Source organism: Rhopalosiphum padi, chromosome 3 (assembly GCF_020882245.1).
Source record: "Rhopalosiphum padi isolate XX-2018 chromosome 3, ASM2088224v1, whole genome shotgun sequence".
Lineage (NCBI taxonomy): Eukaryota > Metazoa > Arthropoda > Insecta > Hemiptera > Aphididae > Rhopalosiphum > Rhopalosiphum padi.
Genome location: NC_083599.1, coordinates 77030607 through 77047537, shown reverse-complemented (window position 1 = coordinate 77047537; position 16931 = coordinate 77030607). Strand labels below are relative to the sequence as shown.

General features: G+C 27.4%; 3 protein-coding genes across 6 annotated transcripts; 1 reads left to right on the top strand and 2 right to left on the bottom strand.

Moving 5' to 3' along the window:
* Positions 1 to 4455: 4455 nt before the first annotated feature.
* Positions 4456 to 5096, top strand: LOC132925752 (gastrula zinc finger protein XlCGF49.1-like). The gene is given in 1 exon segment (XM_060990119.1): positions 4456 to 5096. A coding segment is annotated over 1 exon segment (630 nt). The 3' UTR covers positions 5086 to 5096.
* Positions 5097 to 5698: 602 nt separating this feature from the next.
* LOC132926662 (uncharacterized) lies at positions 5699 to 11443 on the bottom strand. 4 transcript variants are annotated; one of them, XM_060991039.1, is made up of 12 exons: positions 11285 to 11443; positions 8078 to 8306; positions 7881 to 8003; positions 7506 to 7685; positions 7340 to 7420; positions 7195 to 7245; positions 7021 to 7101; positions 6882 to 6947; positions 6652 to 6717; positions 6327 to 6571; positions 6109 to 6268; positions 5699 to 5945 (listed from the first exon to the last, which is right to left on the bottom strand). In XM_060991039.1, the coding sequence occupies exons 2-12, from the start codon at positions 8274 to 8276 to the stop codon at positions 5815 to 5817; spliced, it is 1383 nt and encodes a 460-aa protein (XP_060847022.1). In that variant the 5' UTR covers positions 8277 to 8306; positions 11285 to 11443; the 3' UTR covers positions 5699 to 5814. The 4 variants fall into 4 exon arrangements, with proteins under 4 accessions (XP_060847022.1, XP_060847025.1, XP_060847024.1 ...); XM_060991042.1 differs by having other exon boundaries at positions 7204 to 7245; XM_060991041.1 differs by having other exon boundaries at positions 8078 to 8296.
* Positions 11444 to 15437: 3994 nt separating this feature from the next.
* Positions 15438 to 16323, bottom strand: LOC132927249 (uncharacterized). The gene has a single exon (XM_060991748.1). It carries the CDS (start codon positions 16321 to 16323, stop codon positions 15580 to 15582), a length of 744 nt encoding a protein of 247 aa, XP_060847731.1. The 3' UTR covers positions 15438 to 15579.
* Between the last annotated feature and the right edge of the window lie 608 nt (positions 16324 to 16931).

Sequence of the window (16931 nt, the reverse complement as noted above, 5' to 3'; positions counted from 1 at the left end):
GGTAGGCTAGATTTCTTAGACCCATCTCTTTCTTTTGATGTTGTCGTTTAATTTTGGTTATTCCTATAATTCAGGTGTTTAGTAAACAGTTTTACTACCGTTTGTTATATTATTATGCTTCAATAAACATTTTAATGTGTTATTATTATTATTATTACGTATTTACTATTACAATTCTGAGATGCAAAGCACGTAGCAGTACTAAACAAAAACATTACTTTTATGAGTACCTACTACTTAGTGGCCACATCCAATTGCATATCTGGACCGTCAAACGTCGAAAATGATTTTATATCAATAGGTTCCTCCGTTTGCTGTTAAAACGAAACACAATAGTAAGAATGTAAGATAAATCAATTTTGAGGTTTAATGTGTAGATATTTCCGTAAACTCACCACCTGCGTAGTCACGACAGGCTATAACATTTTGGGATTAAATGAAATTGAAATACCTATCTAAATAATAGGGTCTGACTAGTCTGGTGCCAATATGAAATAAACGTTAGTTTTGTTGTTGTTATATTATATAATATATATATATTAAGTCAGAAACGTATACTGATTTCACATACGATGTTAACCATCAACTAATTTATGGTGTTTAAGTCAGTCAATTAAATAAAACCCAAGAAAAAAAAATATCATGGCAATACAAAGAAGTATTTGACAAGAATACATATTAATATATTCCGTTGTTTTTATTACAGCCGATAGTTGTATTCTATTTATTAAAAGAAAAAAAAATGTTTTAGTTATATCCCTTCTAACATTCAGAAAAAGATATATATTATTTGAACCCATCGACCATGAGGTCAAGTACATATAACGGTGGGAATTCAGACTTTTTTTGCATACAATAATGCATATTCATTTCCTAATTTTCGTTTCAGTCAATTGCTGTAATTTTAATCTACTTATATTAAATTAAAATAATATAGATATTAGTTTAATATTTTCTAGGACTTGGCCACACGACGGATCGTATATAATTAGTTATAGTGTATCCGATAAAATGATGAAGGTATGTTTTAAAATGACGAAATATTTTACCCTAATTTGGTTCTCGAACCATATAGGAATTATTCTATTCTATAATCTATAACTAGCCTGTAATATTGTATAGTGTATGCGATTTTGAGTAAGAAATAACGTTAATTTTTCGTATTACTCCAAGTCCTAATAAGTAATAATTTTAGTCTTTTTCAACTAGGGTTGATAAAAATGTTAATTGAAATTACCTAGTTAGTTGAAACGTGCTTGCGTTCCAAATTTCTAAAATTTGATCATTATTTATTATCAAATATTAATAATATAATTTTAAGTCGTGTCGTAGGTACGTTAACAATCGTACATTATTAAGTAAAAATGGTAAAAAATAGTAGTCTAAATCGCAGAAAATTTATTTATACCGCACATGTTCGATATTCACAATATTCCCTAGGTACCTATATTATTGTCTGTTATTAATGCATAGGAGTTACTATATCAGAAACTAATGTTAGACATTAATGACATAATACCTATTAGCTAGACATACACGTTATTACCAAAATTAAATAATTGGCGATAACACATTCATACATATTATTATAATTATATAATATATTATATTTATTGATAAAAATACATATTCGTTAAAATTCAATAGGTACAATACATTTATTGATTGTTCAAGATTATGCAAATAAGTATTTTTATCTATAAATTATCAACGCATTATGTTTAATGTATAATATAGGACTTCTTAGTATGGTAAAATTCACCAATAAAAATTTAAATACTGAGTTAAAATTAGTTTATTATAAAATAAATTCTGCAAAATATAAATTAATTTTCAAAAAATATGCCTTATTATGTATTATATTTTAAAATAGCAAACATAGATTATTATGTTTGAATGTTAAAATTTCTTTAGTAAACTGAAATAGGTACAATAGATGTATTTAACCGTCTACTGACCATAGCAATCTGACTTTAGAATTTAATGACAACGAAGAGGGTAACATATATTCAAAGTGGGCAGTATATTCTTTTTTATTGTGTTATTGAAAGGTATATCAGGTGGATTTTAGAATTTAACGGAATACAATTAGATACGTTTTACGAACTGCTGCCGCTTGCTATAATAATGTACCAAAAATCGAAATGTTTTCCTTTGTTGTATGATATACTATATAAATGGATATACGTCATTTGGTCGCGCGTCAATTCGTCGCGGTCATTTTATCGCACGACAATTAGACGCATACGACATTTCGCCGCACGTAATTTTGACGCATACTACATTTTGTCGCGCGTCAATTCGTCGCTTATCGATGTTGGCGATAATTTTTTGACTATATATAGTTGTTATTATATGTTTGATATCGTATCTTTATAGTTTTCTTTTTAATAATATATGATTCTTTAGCATCAGTTAGTCTGTATCGAATAGTATACCAAAACAGTCTATAACATCCTATACTATTACTATATCTATTAAACAGTAAATATACTATAAAAATAAAATATGTCTTTACAATTTATAAAAAGCCAGCGTGATGGTCGAGAAATAGACTCTTGGAAGTATGTTCAAATGTTGACAATCATCCATTAAATGAAATTTTACTAGGTATTGCCCATAATTTTAATTTTTTTAAATAATAAGTTTCGTTTTTCCTATATTTTTTTTTAATTTTACTTAATTTTTATAAATAATGAATATTCTAGTTGTGACATGAGGTACCCATTATATTTATATTAAATTAAAATAATTATAATGTTAAAAAAATCAATTATTAAATATTGAATTTTATATTAAATTGGTAATACATTAACTAACCTTATACAACTATGTAGTATGTATAGACGTATAGTCATATAATTATTGCCAACATCGATAAGCGACGAATTGACGCGCGACCAAATGTAGTATGCGTCAAAATTACGTGCGGCGAAATGTCGTATGCGTCTAATTGACGCGCGACCAAGTTACCGCGACGAAATGACGGTACACCTATATAAATGTATAATACCAGAAAAATGTGGGTATGTAGTTTTGTCCGCTGTCATCTCTGATTTATGGTTTTTATGACGGAGGGACGATCTAACAAAAGGAAAGAAAAATAGTCGAGGGTGTAGCTACCTGTATAATAGTAAGTATAATATAATTGCATAACATAAATATAAAAAAGTACCTTGAGGGTAAGAACACTCGATAACAGATATTTAAGTGCACTTGTACAATACAGAAAATAATGCAGTAATCTTTAGTTTATCGCCATGTAGGAAAGCACATTTTGATATATTTTTGTTAGTGTAACAATTCTCTTCAAACCACTTATCTGTTACCTGTTATGTTTCGTATGGAAACTTACCAAACTCGATATCGAGTGAAGATATGTACTTATACCTTTCCATTAAGTGAATCGCTGTAATACTTTTAAGAGAAGAGAATTCAATACAAGGACCATCGGGGATTATAAAGCTACACTCTACCAAAATATTCTAATGCAATTATTGCAGTTAAAAAAACCTGCACTTAGTCGGATTATAGGTTATCATAATAAATTAGGTATATTTATATTTGGTCATAATATAGAATTTATTAATATAATTGTTTTGCTTATCGTAATTATGTGTCAATCGATTGAGTACATATTAATGACGTTATTGCACGACCATCATAATTTAAAATTAAACGCAAATATATATTTTATAACGTACCTATTACAATAATTTTAAAACTTGCGTTTTACAAATAAGTTACAGTAATAAGTAATGATAAACAGTCATTAAAAATATTATATAGACAGTTGACCAGATACCTCTGAAAGAAATATATATTAATTATTAATAATTACATATTTTATAATTGATTTCCTTAAATACTTAAATAGTAATATAAAACACTGGTTTAAAACTTAGATGATATATCAATAACTTATTTTTGATTGCAAACAGAACACTATAGTCAATATCAAACGACCTCGTGATGGGTGAAGGTTGAACAGTTGGTAGGTACCACGTTTCATTAAAAAAATTCAGCTTCCATTAATTTTTTTAAACTTAAAGCCCAAATTATGTACAATACGTATGTATAACCAAACTCACTAAATCTTCGTAGTTTACTTTTTTTTCTTCATTTTTCGAATTTATTTAGTAGTTGTAAACTCGCTGTGTGTAAACGTTGCTTAAAAATACCGTTTCGATTGCCTAGCGTCGGCTAGGGGCGGAGTCACCATCTATCAGTTCATTTGACGTTGACTCTAAAATGGTATAGTAACTAACACAAATTGTTATTTCATAAAATAAATGAATTAAGTACAAGTTTTTGACTATTAATCGGTATACTATTATATATCACGAAACAAACAATTAAAATAAATAATTTCACATGTATTAATGACAAGTACGTAAGAGGCTATACCTGTATGCTGTTTACGACAAAAGTAAGTTTACTTAAATCTACAATATAATGGCATATCTGTGGATGCATATAGACAAGAACACGTATCTGTGCAACGTTTGTGGTAAGAGGTTCATCAATAATAGTGAGTTAAAATTCCACAGACAAAATCACAAGGGAGAAAAGCCATACTTGTGTAAAATTTGCAACAAATCGTACGTTCAAAATAGTAGTCTGACGGTCCACCACCGAATTCATACGGGAGAAAAGCCATACCAGTGCAAAGTTTGCGAAAAATCATTCACTCATAGCAGTAGTCTGACGGTCCACCGCCGAGTTCACACGGGAGAGAAGCCATACCAGTGCGAAGTATGTGAAAAATTGTTCGCTCAAAGTAGTAGTCTAACGGTCCACTGCCGAATTCACACTGGGGAGAAGCGATACAAGTGCAAAGTTTGCGAAAAATCGTTCACTCATAACAGTAGTCTAACGGTTCACCGCCGAATTCACACGAGAGAAAAGCCATACAAATGTGACTCGTGTGAAAAATTATTCGCTCATAAAAATAGTCTGAAAACACATATTTTCCAATGACATACAAGAGAAAAACCATACTTGTGCTACATTTGCGGCGAATCGTTCAATCATTCTAATAATCTTATAGCACATCAGAGGATTCACGTCGACTGGTTTTTATGATATAGCTGTATTTCTGTGTTTTTTTTCTCGTGTTCTCGTGTAGTTATTTATTAAAAATAAACTACGACTCAAAGTCTATATCGAAACATGGACGTTTGTAATTTTATTTTTGTATTATTGCCCACACAACATAGATATATTTAATAAAAGCCTATTAAATATTAAATATTAAATATTGAATAAAGATATATTAAATCAACATTTAAAATTCTTTGAATAAATGTTTATTAAATCTTAATTAAAGTTTAAATTTCATTGTTTGAACCCTTTTGTAATGTTGAACCAACTTTAAAAACTAAATTTTATTTAAAATTGCTTTGTAATACCTCAGCAATATTATATTTTAATATTGCATTAACCTTAGACCTTATAGATATGTATTCATTTATTATACAGAAAATATATTATAAATACATAATACTAACAAAACCATACATTAGAAAGGGTTTTTTGGGGTTCAAACTCCCTCAAAAATGTATCAGTATTACGCACTTGGAAATAATTATTTCATTATTTTTAATTATACCCCATTTATTAAGATTTGTATAACACCTCCCTTCTCTTGAACACTTTAACATTATAATATTAAATATTTTACTAGAAAATTGAAGAATTTAATTTAGAAATATACAATTTTATTACTTTGATGTATGAACAATTTATTATATATTAATTTTATTCATATATATAATAAAATTATTACAATATAAAATACTTATTAACCATTAATTATACACTTTCACTAATTTTATCATTTAATCTTTTTACATTAAACGGAGCTTGTGCTAAATGGTATTTCAATCGTTCCTCCATTTCATTTTGGTCGACATTCTTCACCTTGGTTTGATTTTTAACAGCATCTAAAATCAAGTACATATATCTGTAATTTAAGTTATAAAAAAAGTTTATGATCTAGAACTGCTATCATAACAGTAATGATATATTATTACATTAATAGCTTTTAATGTTCAGGTCAAATTAAATGTATATTAATAATTAGATACCTAACTGTATTATTCTTACCAAAAATAACAGAACATAAATTTAGTTTACAAAACTTCTGTTTCCCCTTTTTGCCAGTAAATGAAAAATTGGATAGTAAGACATCAGTAAATAATTTATAAACTATTCTCTTTATAATAGCTTTTATAGAATTTCCTCCCAAATGTGACAAGTCATTTACCTAAAACAAACATTTTATTGTAATTTATAAAAAAAATGTTAATTAATTATTTGCATACCAAATAGTCACGCATATCTTGATCTTTTATTTTTTCTTCGATAACTTCAAGATATTCAAGTTCATTTATTGGCCAGTTGAAGTTGTCTAAGAATTCATTGTTAGATGAACACTTAATACTGTTTTTTAACATTGATGTACTATCTAGTTTAGATAGAATTTCTTTTTGTTGCATACTTAGATGTTTAATGTCAGTTTGAATGTATACCATATTTTTTAATATAGACTTCAATATTTTTTGAGTACCTATAATAAGTTTGAAGTTTAAAGTAATACAGTTTGAATTGCTATTAGGTATTGATAGACCCATTATACTATAAACTAACCATTATCAACTGCCGAATTACTACAGATTCGAGAACCGCTATCAATTGTTTGTAATGGTGTACAACCTATAATAATGCAATTGAAAAAAAAACACTATAATATCACTATAGAATATCAGATATTTTTGTATGTAAAAAATGTTATTTTAATTAACTAATTTATAACCACGGTCTTAGTAGATCTTCTAATGCCGTGATTATAACTAGGTATATATTAATCTTGTTTTTACTTTTTTTTCGGTCATTGGTATTGGACTTTAATGTTTGTTCATTATTATGTGTAACTTTGTTTATAACTAGAAACAATAAATAAATATTATTATTATTATATATCCAATAATTGATTTCAAATAATTCGCATAAACGTACATGGAGAAACTTTATTTTTCATAATTGGTGTTCCAAAAGATTCTTCATCTGACAGCATGTCAAAATTTATTTTTTTGTTGTCTGTAAATTAAAAAAAAAATGTAATATACTGTAAGCACCTAAATCTTATACTATATAAAAATATATCACGCTAATATTTGTAAATATATTTACAATATTTACATGGTTTGTCTTTATAATCACCAAATTCAAGTTTTCTTGAAACTAAAAAGAAAATCAATTGAAATATTATTAACCATTTGCACACTTTATTAACTATATATTGTTTATCGTTTAATACTGATATTTTGGAACATACCTGTAGTGGAGATAACTTTTTTAGTACATGAATCGATTGTTTTTAATGATATTTTATCCGTAGATGCATTTTTTATGTGGTCTATATTAATCAGTCAAAGTTTAGTAATTATTTATAGACAATTTATTTGGGGATGCTTATTAGTTATTATTTTATAATAAGTTACCTTTAGCAGCAGCTTTTAGAGGTGATGGTGACCAACCACTAATTGAAACAGGTGACTTATCAATTAAAGGCTGCTTTGAAGCAGCAAAAGGTTGACTGACTACAGTTTCACATTTCTTTATATTACTTCCAGGTAAATGTAGAGAATTTTCGGACAGATTTTCAGGAGCAATATAATTTTCTATAAATCATTTATTCATAGAAATTTAATTAGTAATTAAAATGCCTACTGTATAAATCATATTATATTCTATTGATATACATAATATTAGAACACTATATAGCTTTTTCAATAGATAATACATAGATAACTTTGTACAAATGAAGTATATATGTTAATAAATAATATTAATTAATTATTTACTATTATATTTACCTGAAAAAACGGGGCAATCAATTGATGTTTTAAGTTTTTTAGTCTTAGGTTTAATTTCATCTTCATCAAGATCGGAAATGTACATGGCTTTTTTAGCTTTTTGTTTTGCAGCTGCTAAAGATTCTAATCAAAAGTAAAAATCACACATAAAATATTTTAACTTATAAACATTATATTTGTAATTACACAATTATTACCTATTCCTGAGCTCATTACTCTTGCTTCTAAATACTCATATTCAATTTTGTTGGGTATGCTACATTGCTCGATCAATTTTTTGGTATTGTGAGGTTTTTTTGGCCATGCGCAAGTACTTTTTTTATCTGAATACCAAAATCTTGGAACGGCTGCTACACTATTATCTCCAAAAAAATGAACAACAGAATATGTGGCCATTTTTTCAATGCTTGTAAAAACTAAAAACAACTGAAGTTTTAATAAATTAACAAAACTAGTGGCAGATATGAAAAATAAATTATGTCAACAAAATTCATAATTTTAAAATATAAATATCAGGAACAAATTAAAAATACTAATATCATTTTAAAGAATTAAATGTTTAAAATAACAAAACATAATAAGTAACTATTCAAGCTCAACCACTATAATAGGGTAATAAAGTATTTTATCATATTATAATAGGTATTCAAAATAATTTAATTACAATATTACTATATATATTAATATTTAAAATTAAGAGCATATTTACAAAAAAACTAAATTATATAATATAGACAATTTAATTACAACCTCTTAATTACTGTACTAGTTATTAGATGAATGTAAAATAGGAAAAGCAACTTTATTACCAAGACTATTGTTTAGAATAACATATTTTGAAAAATCACAAGTTTCTATATTAATTGTAATAAGGTGATTAGACAGTTCATTCACAATAGCTATACCTATTTTCATACTATTAATTGGTTTTTCATAAAACGGATGAATTGTATTGAATGATTGAGCTACAAATACTTTTTTTTTACTACTTTTATGAACACATATATTAACAACTTTAAAAATATTAAGTTTGCCTTCAAAAGTATAACCTATGTAAGCATCAGAAAATGATTTTATATTAATTTTTATATTATCTTTTATAGCAATTTTAAATTCCGGTTTTATGCAGTCTTCAGGCAATGGTCCACCGCTATATATTTTTAAATATTTTATATTGATACTAGACCCAGACCTTGCATTCAATTCATACTCACCAAACATTTGAAATTCATGATATCGTTTTATAACCTGCTCCAATGGTTTCTCATGTTTTCTTATCATTTTTTTAAGAGTTTTCATGTAGTTTTCAAATGGAAAACATGAGCAACTATCGAGGGCACCAAATTTCTTATAGTCATCAACAATGTGCAATAAGTTGTGTACATTAAGTGACATAAATTCTTTACCATATATTTCACGAAATTTGTCTACAAAATATTTTAATAATTTTTCAACAAAATTAACAAGGTCTGTGCTAACATTTGGTGCTAAAAGAATTCGAAAACTAACATGTAAAGAAAGAAAATGTAAGTAGTATTCACTATTTAAAATGGTTTGTAGAACAACTGGGCCAGTATAAAGAAGGAATTGACGAAATTCAGTTGCCTTCCACCTATTAACTTCATTCAACCCCCGAGGAACTCTAGAAAAATCACTACATACTGAAAGTCTCAATGCTAAAAGTAGTTCTTTAGTAATATCATTGACTTTTTTACTTTGCAATCTAACCGAAACAGGTGCATTTTTAATGCATCCAAGCCACAACAAAATTAATTTTTTTGTCACTCCTAAGCAAACTAGATGCATATAGTCAATGCTAATACTATTTACTATATCTATACCAGGTATTTCAGTGATAATAGAAACTTCATCAGTCATATGGAATTCTTCATCAGTTCTATTTAAAAAATCTAAGTGAGTTCTCTTAGTAATACAATCTGTATCGGGAAAACAGACTCTATGTTCAAAATAAAAACCACTTATTAAACACCTAGTACACGAATAATAACCAGTATGTCCTTTAGTTTTTAAGATGAAACTCTTTGCTGGTAAATCACAACATATAGTATCTATAATTACTTGTTTTATACCAAATGCTGTTTGAAACCCTGTTTCATATAATGCTTTTGTTTCATTCACAAATTCTAACAAAAAAGGATTGCAGTTGAGAGGCTTATCTTTACCCCAATATAACCCAATTAAAAAAACATGAGGTTTATAAACAGGATGACGAACATATCCAAGTATTGGCCAAAAACAGCTAGATGAACTTTTGGTCAAGGGCAGACCATCAATCCCTACAACTATTTTGATTTTGTCTTCAACAAAATATTCATAGTCAGAATCAGAAATACTCTTCAAACTATTACATATTGAGAAATAATAAAAACTACCGGGTGTCACTGTCTGTACTTGCAAAGGTTGAACAGATGACTTGGTTTTTAATATAGTTCTGGCATCTACAGGAAAATAATTATGACACTTATGCATTTTTAAAACCTTCAATAATGCACTCAAAGCAACTTGAGAAATATTATAAGATACGGCCCATTTAGCTAAATTGTTTAAAATTGATGAATCTGTTTCATTATCTAGGGAGTGATGTTCATTTGGATATTCATTAGTAAAACTTAATTTATCCTCATCCTCAATATCAGAATTGGATGAAAAACTAATTGCATCATATTCATCATCACAGATATTATTACTATCAAAGTGAGGTAAATTATGAATTAGATTTGGTAACAGTAAAGAGTTTGATTCGGAATTTAGATTTAAACTGGCACTACAACTAGATACATTTGGTTGAACTATACTTTCTGGTTCACTATGAATACTTTCATTATCCAGTTCTATCAATTCTAATTCCTCTAAATACCTTCTGCGCTTAGTAGATTTGCTAATGGTTGAATATGACATAATAAAGTATAGAATATGCTTTTCAAAGAATACAATTAGAAGTTCTAATACAATGAATTTCAAATAAACTGTAAAAGTAATAGTGAATTGAGAAATATAGAATACAGGGTTCAATACCAAACAATAGGTAAATTATTAGACTTAATAAAATACAAACACAGCAGATAATAAAAACATTTTTAAATATAATACAAAACTGGTAGAATAAATAATTATTATACTACCACTTTAAAAATTAGATAAGTACATAATATTATATTTTAAAGTGTAATACAAGTAGGTACAACTTAAAATGCATAAGTATTAAGTACCAACAGTATAATATATTTAAAAATCAAATTATTATAGGCTATAGGCAGGTATTAATAAATAAGCTTCTGCCAATAATCAAAATACATTTGAGTATTTTACGTACTGACTATACATTACATTATATTATAGGTATCTAAGTATAATACTTATTACTTAGTAACAGTAATACTTACCTTATTTTCAATGACATAAATTCACAAAAAAAAAAAATAAAATAATGCACTAAACGCAGTTAATATACGACGACGACGGGTCGGACGCGGTACACTTATACGACGACGACAACGACGTAGTGAAATAAAGAAAAACCGTTTATATACCTACAATATAGTGTTAAATGTTGATACCGATATACACGCGAACAACAATAAAATTATTACTTAAACCTAGCAAGTACGCAGAGGCCAGGGACACGAGTGACGAGTGCACGAAGCCACGAACTAACACAAACAACTGAAGAATTACCAACATTTACTTAAATTTAGCTATTGCTATGTAATATTATAATACTGTGTTCGTATTTCGGGGAAAGACCAATAATAATAATATAAATATGGTTTCGAACCGTTGAAGTTTATATCTATATACCAACCGGTCTTATCGTATATAATTATTACAATAGTTACTATTATACAAAAACATGCAATATAATATTAATAGTAATGCCCAAAGTGTGTTATTATAAGTAAAGTAATATCAGACAAAATACCCGGTTAAATTTATAATAGAGCTGATTACACACTAGGCGATTCGAATCTTCGTTTTTAAAACGTAATTAAATACAATATAGGTAATCGCTCAAAATTAAACGTGCAGTTTTATATGGGTAGTTGTATTCACACATAATATGAGATGATACAAATGAGACCAGCTGGCAGGCGGCAGCTTTTGCTTGCGTCTGGTCGTGTTCGGTCTTCGATCCTTACGGCATTACGATGATTTACGGCATTACGGCATTACGCATAGTTAACGTTGAGCGTTCTGTAGCGATTTTCAGCTAGAATTAAACAATATTTTTCCCAATTCCAATTTCTTACTACTTACTAGTGTGGATATTTTAATATTGCCATTGATTATAAATATTAAATACTATTTTTATGGTACACTAGCTATTACACTATTTACACTTACAACTAATATATTATGTTATCGACTTTACAAAGGAGATTTTGTGAGCAAACAATCCGATTAGGTAAATTTAGTATATTCTAATACCTATTCTATGTAGGTACATACCCATATTTTATGTCTTACACGTAAACTTTAGATAAAACCTCCGACCAATAAATTATAATAATTTTAAGTTATTTTTATTACATTCACTCCTTATTATAACCATACCTATTACCTATATAATATATCATTGTTAATTAATTATTTAAATATTAAATTAAAATTATGAAAACTGCACTACTGCAGGGACATAATAATATATAATATACGAAATTATTATATTATAACAATATAATGTAATGGATACGCAATATGTTCTTCGCTCATATCGCTCTATAATTTTAATAAATAAAGTAAACTCTACAAACATATTATACCTGTACGTACAATAATATATAGCGGAATATATGCGTAGTACACGACTAAATAGATGACAAATAGTCATATAACTCATACAATACTGAATATTATAATACATACATCTTATTTTTTTTACGGTACACTTCCTATAAATTCTTGCAATAAAAAATTGAAAAAAAAAACCTACTCGCATAGAAAATATAATTAATATATTTAATGCAAATTGGGTTTTGTTATTTATTAAATAATATATTTTAAAAATTAAATCAATATTAATTTTTAACATTGAATAATAATTGTGTTTGTTAAATATTTATTTTAATAAATTGATAAAATGTTAACATTTAACGATAATTCAATATTAATTATTTTATATTTTTTTAAATGCTTTTAAATATTTAAATTTAAATATTTTTCTTTTAATATTTATTAAAATTTTAATAAATTTTAAAATTTAAATATTTAAAATTTAATTTAAAACAAATATTTATTCAAATACTTTCATTGAAAAATGCCGTGTGGGTGAATATAAGTACACATTTTTTAGACACATAAAAATAAATAATGCATTAACAAAAAACCGGTTAATTTGAAAATGTTTAACAGTTAAATGATTATTTGACTCGTGACATAAATGCCCGTTCTTTAATGAATCTTTACATTCAGTACGTAGTATAATAAACGGTTTTTATTTTATTTAATTTAATTTTTAGTAAATAATATGATAATATGATAATTTTAATAGAATAGATCAATATAGTGATCGTATTTATAGCATTATTGAATACATAGAATACGGTAAATTGTGTTATATCAGAAAATAACGTTATTCGACGGCTATTAACGTTATTTAGCAACAAATGTGGAAATTATCTGTACTTTTTTAGTGAATAACATTAATTGGGTAATGGGTAACCCAATAAAACTTTATCGGGCACAGATATCTAGCTGATAAGGCGCAGATACCAGTAGTATGTATTTGTATGTTCTGAGCACTTTTGGGCAGGGAGATTTTAAAAGTTTAAGGGGGACTTTCCCCCTCAAGCCATTTTTTTTTTCCCTGTAACACGAAAAACACTGTTTTTTCAAAAACCATAATGTATGTTCTGAGCACTTTTGGGCAGGGAGATTTTAAAAGTTTAAGGGGGACTATCCGCCTCAAGCCATTTTTTTTTTCCCTGTAACACGAAAAACACTGTTTTTTCAAAAACCATAATGTATGTTCTGAGCACTTTTGGGCAGGGAGATTTTAAAAAATCAAGCGGGACTATCCGCCTCAAGCCATTTTTTTTTTCCCTGTAACACGAAAAAACACTGTTTTTTCAAAAACCATAATGTATGTTCTGAGCACTTTTAGGCAGGGAGATTTTAAAAAATCAAGCGGGACTATCCGCCTCAAGCCATTTTTTTTTCCCTGTAACACGAAAAAACACATCTAGAATTGATTTTTACACACTTTTTTTAAAAAATAATTGTTTTTTTATTGAATAAGAACACTGTTTGATTAAAATAAAAAAAATAATTTAATAATATGTTTTTTCATCAAATATTATACATCCTTAATTCTAAATTATTTATACTAGTTTTCTTACTTCTCTAGTGAAAGGTACATATTCTACAATACGATCATGAATTAATAAACAATAAGCAGTTACACCTGTAAGAGGTTCTGATGATTCAATTTCTAGTTGAACATCTACTGATGAAGCTGTTGCTGAATCATTCTGTTTCGAAGTATCGATAACTACAATTGGAGCGTTTGTTAGAAAAGTAGAAGGACTTAATATTGGGTTCCGAATATTTTTTTCGTAGTATGATTCTTGAAATGATGTATACATATCATATAATAAGGTAAAATTATTTTTAGAAAAATCTAAATTTAAGTTATCATACGGATAAGCTATTGAGTTTAATAAAACTTTTACATTTGTTAGATTACAATGATCAAATACACTACAATCTTTTTCTATTGAATTTTTACGCCCCTTTTGTAACCCAATTATTATGAAACGAGGTTTTTCTAATTTCGAAGCAGTTTTCAGGTTCCATACAACTTTTTTAGTGGTCCCGAGTTCAGGATATTCAAAGGTTTCAAAAGATCTGAACGGGATAAACAAACTTTTTTCTTTTTCTATAAGTTTTAATAATTTCAACCTTTCTTCATCATCAACAGTGATATGTGGTACCTTCCAAACAATTTTATTCAAAACAACTTTTCCAGAAGTAGCACTTCCACTAGTTTTTACGTTTAGCACATTTAAATCACTATGACTTCGAGTTAATATTAGTTCTAATCTAGAATTAACTAATATTTTTTTAAAGTCTTCAAATATACCTAACCAATATTTCAGCGGAATGCAGGCACTAAATTCACCATTAACATTTACAGGGTTTGTATTATTTTTAAAAATCCAACCCGCATTTTCATAACAATTAAAGTTATCTGGCGTACCTGATAGATAACCTTTCAATGAGCTTGTAATACCAAGTGCACGTGTGCTATCTACTTCTATCCCATTGATTTCAAGTCGTATTTGTTCAAAAAGATAGGAAAAACCATTATTAGAAAGTTTTACTTTTGTAGCATCTGATATTGAACCTTCTATAAATATAAAACTTTCATGCAGATACGGATAAACATCTGTTTGCTGGATTGATATACGTATTTCATCATTATTATTAAATGAAGTTGTATACGGTGTATATGAATGATATTCAATTTTCGTAATTTTAGAATCCGTTTCGAACCGTGAACTTATATCCAAAATATCACTTTCAGGCATTATGATTTAGTTTATAACCAAGAGCCTTTAAAATTTTTTTATTTTTCACCGTTAATTTTTTTACTTTAGTCGGTGTTATCGGTAACACTTTAGTTGTGTGACTAGCTCGATTAACGTGAAGTAATGGGTTTATATTGAATTTTAATCCCATCTTAAGAACCGTAACGTTTAATATGTAACACAACTGTTAATGTCTCACCAAAATTTTCGATTTGATTAAAATCCTGATCAACTAATTGTACAGTTATTGAATCAATATTTATTTTATTTAATTTATAATATATTAAATTTGGCGGTGATTGAACAACTTTTGTCCCAGTCTTTTCACTCGGAAAAAACTCGTAAATCGTATGACTTTGAAGGTGATTGTTGAATGATCCTTGAGCTATATTACACATCACTTTTATAGAATTAATTGTGTTTAAATTTACAGCTTTTTCCGATCGATGAGTTACATACTCCGGAGGATAGTCTCGTTTTTCAAATCCTAATATGGGTGCTATCCCATTAATCATATTAAACATAATTATACCATTACATTGTATGTATGATCTAAAATCATTATGGTCAACTGAAATATCGAATGTTATTTTTGTACCATTTTCTTCATTGTAAGAATTTATTTGCTTCTTAATTTGACGGTTAATATCTACAATTTCGTAACATCCCGTTTTTAATGCAATATAACATATATTTTCATTATTATTATTATTATACTCGTCTATTACTTGTATTGCAAATTTGTTATTAGAAGAATTTATGTTTGGAAACGAATTGAACGTTTGTAAACATAACAAAGCTATTTCAGAGTCTTCGTACACGTTTAGAGACGGGAAATAATTTGAAGATAGTGTGGTTTCATTCCCAGTTAAACTTAATGTGATTGATTCATACATATTTATTTCTAGAAAAACTTTAAATTTAAATTAGTTTTAAGATCCATGACGTTTAATATGTAGAACAACTGTTAATGTCTCCTTGAAATTATCAATCGGTTTATTGTTCTGATCAACTAATTGAATAGTTATTGAATCGATATTTATTTTGTTAAGTTTATAATATATAAGGTTTAGTGGTGATTGAGTCACTTTTGTTCCTGTTCTACCGGTCGGAAAAAACTCATAAATTGAATGACTTTGAAGATGATTGTTGAATGAACCTTGTGAAACATTACACAATACTTTTATACAATTAATTGTGTTCAAATTTACAGCTTTTTCTGATCGGTGAAGATCATCGCGTGAAAAATATTTTTTTTTTTCAAACCCTAATACAGAGCCTATACTGTTTGGAATATCAAAATATAGCCTTCCATCACATCTTATATGTGTTCTAAAATCTATATGATCCATAATCATACTGAATGATAAATATGTTCTCTTTAGTTTATTAAAGGTTAATAACTCTTTACCAATTTTATTGTTAATATCATCAATGTCATAATAACCTTCTTCAAATTCATATACAAATTTCGCATTTTCAATAAATCTATTATCTGTGTCTC

Bases quoted from the DNA above. Each gene is read 5' to 3' on its own strand.
- LOC132927249 (XM_060991748.1), bottom strand. From the start codon at position 16,323: ATGTATGAATCAATCACATTAAGTTTAACTGGGAATGAAACCACACTA.
- LOC132926662 (XM_060991039.1), bottom strand. From the start codon at position 8,276: ATGGCCACATATTCTGTTGTTCATTTTTTTGGAGATAATAGTGTAGCA. The intron at 6,718-6,881 runs GTAAAAACAAGA...GCATTATTATAG, and splicing joins TACCAATGACCGAAAAAAAA to GTTGTACACCATTACAAACA. The intron at 6,572-6,651 runs GTTAGTTTATAG...AACTTATTATAG, and splicing joins TAATTCGGCAGTTGATAATG to GTACTCAAAAAATATTGAAG.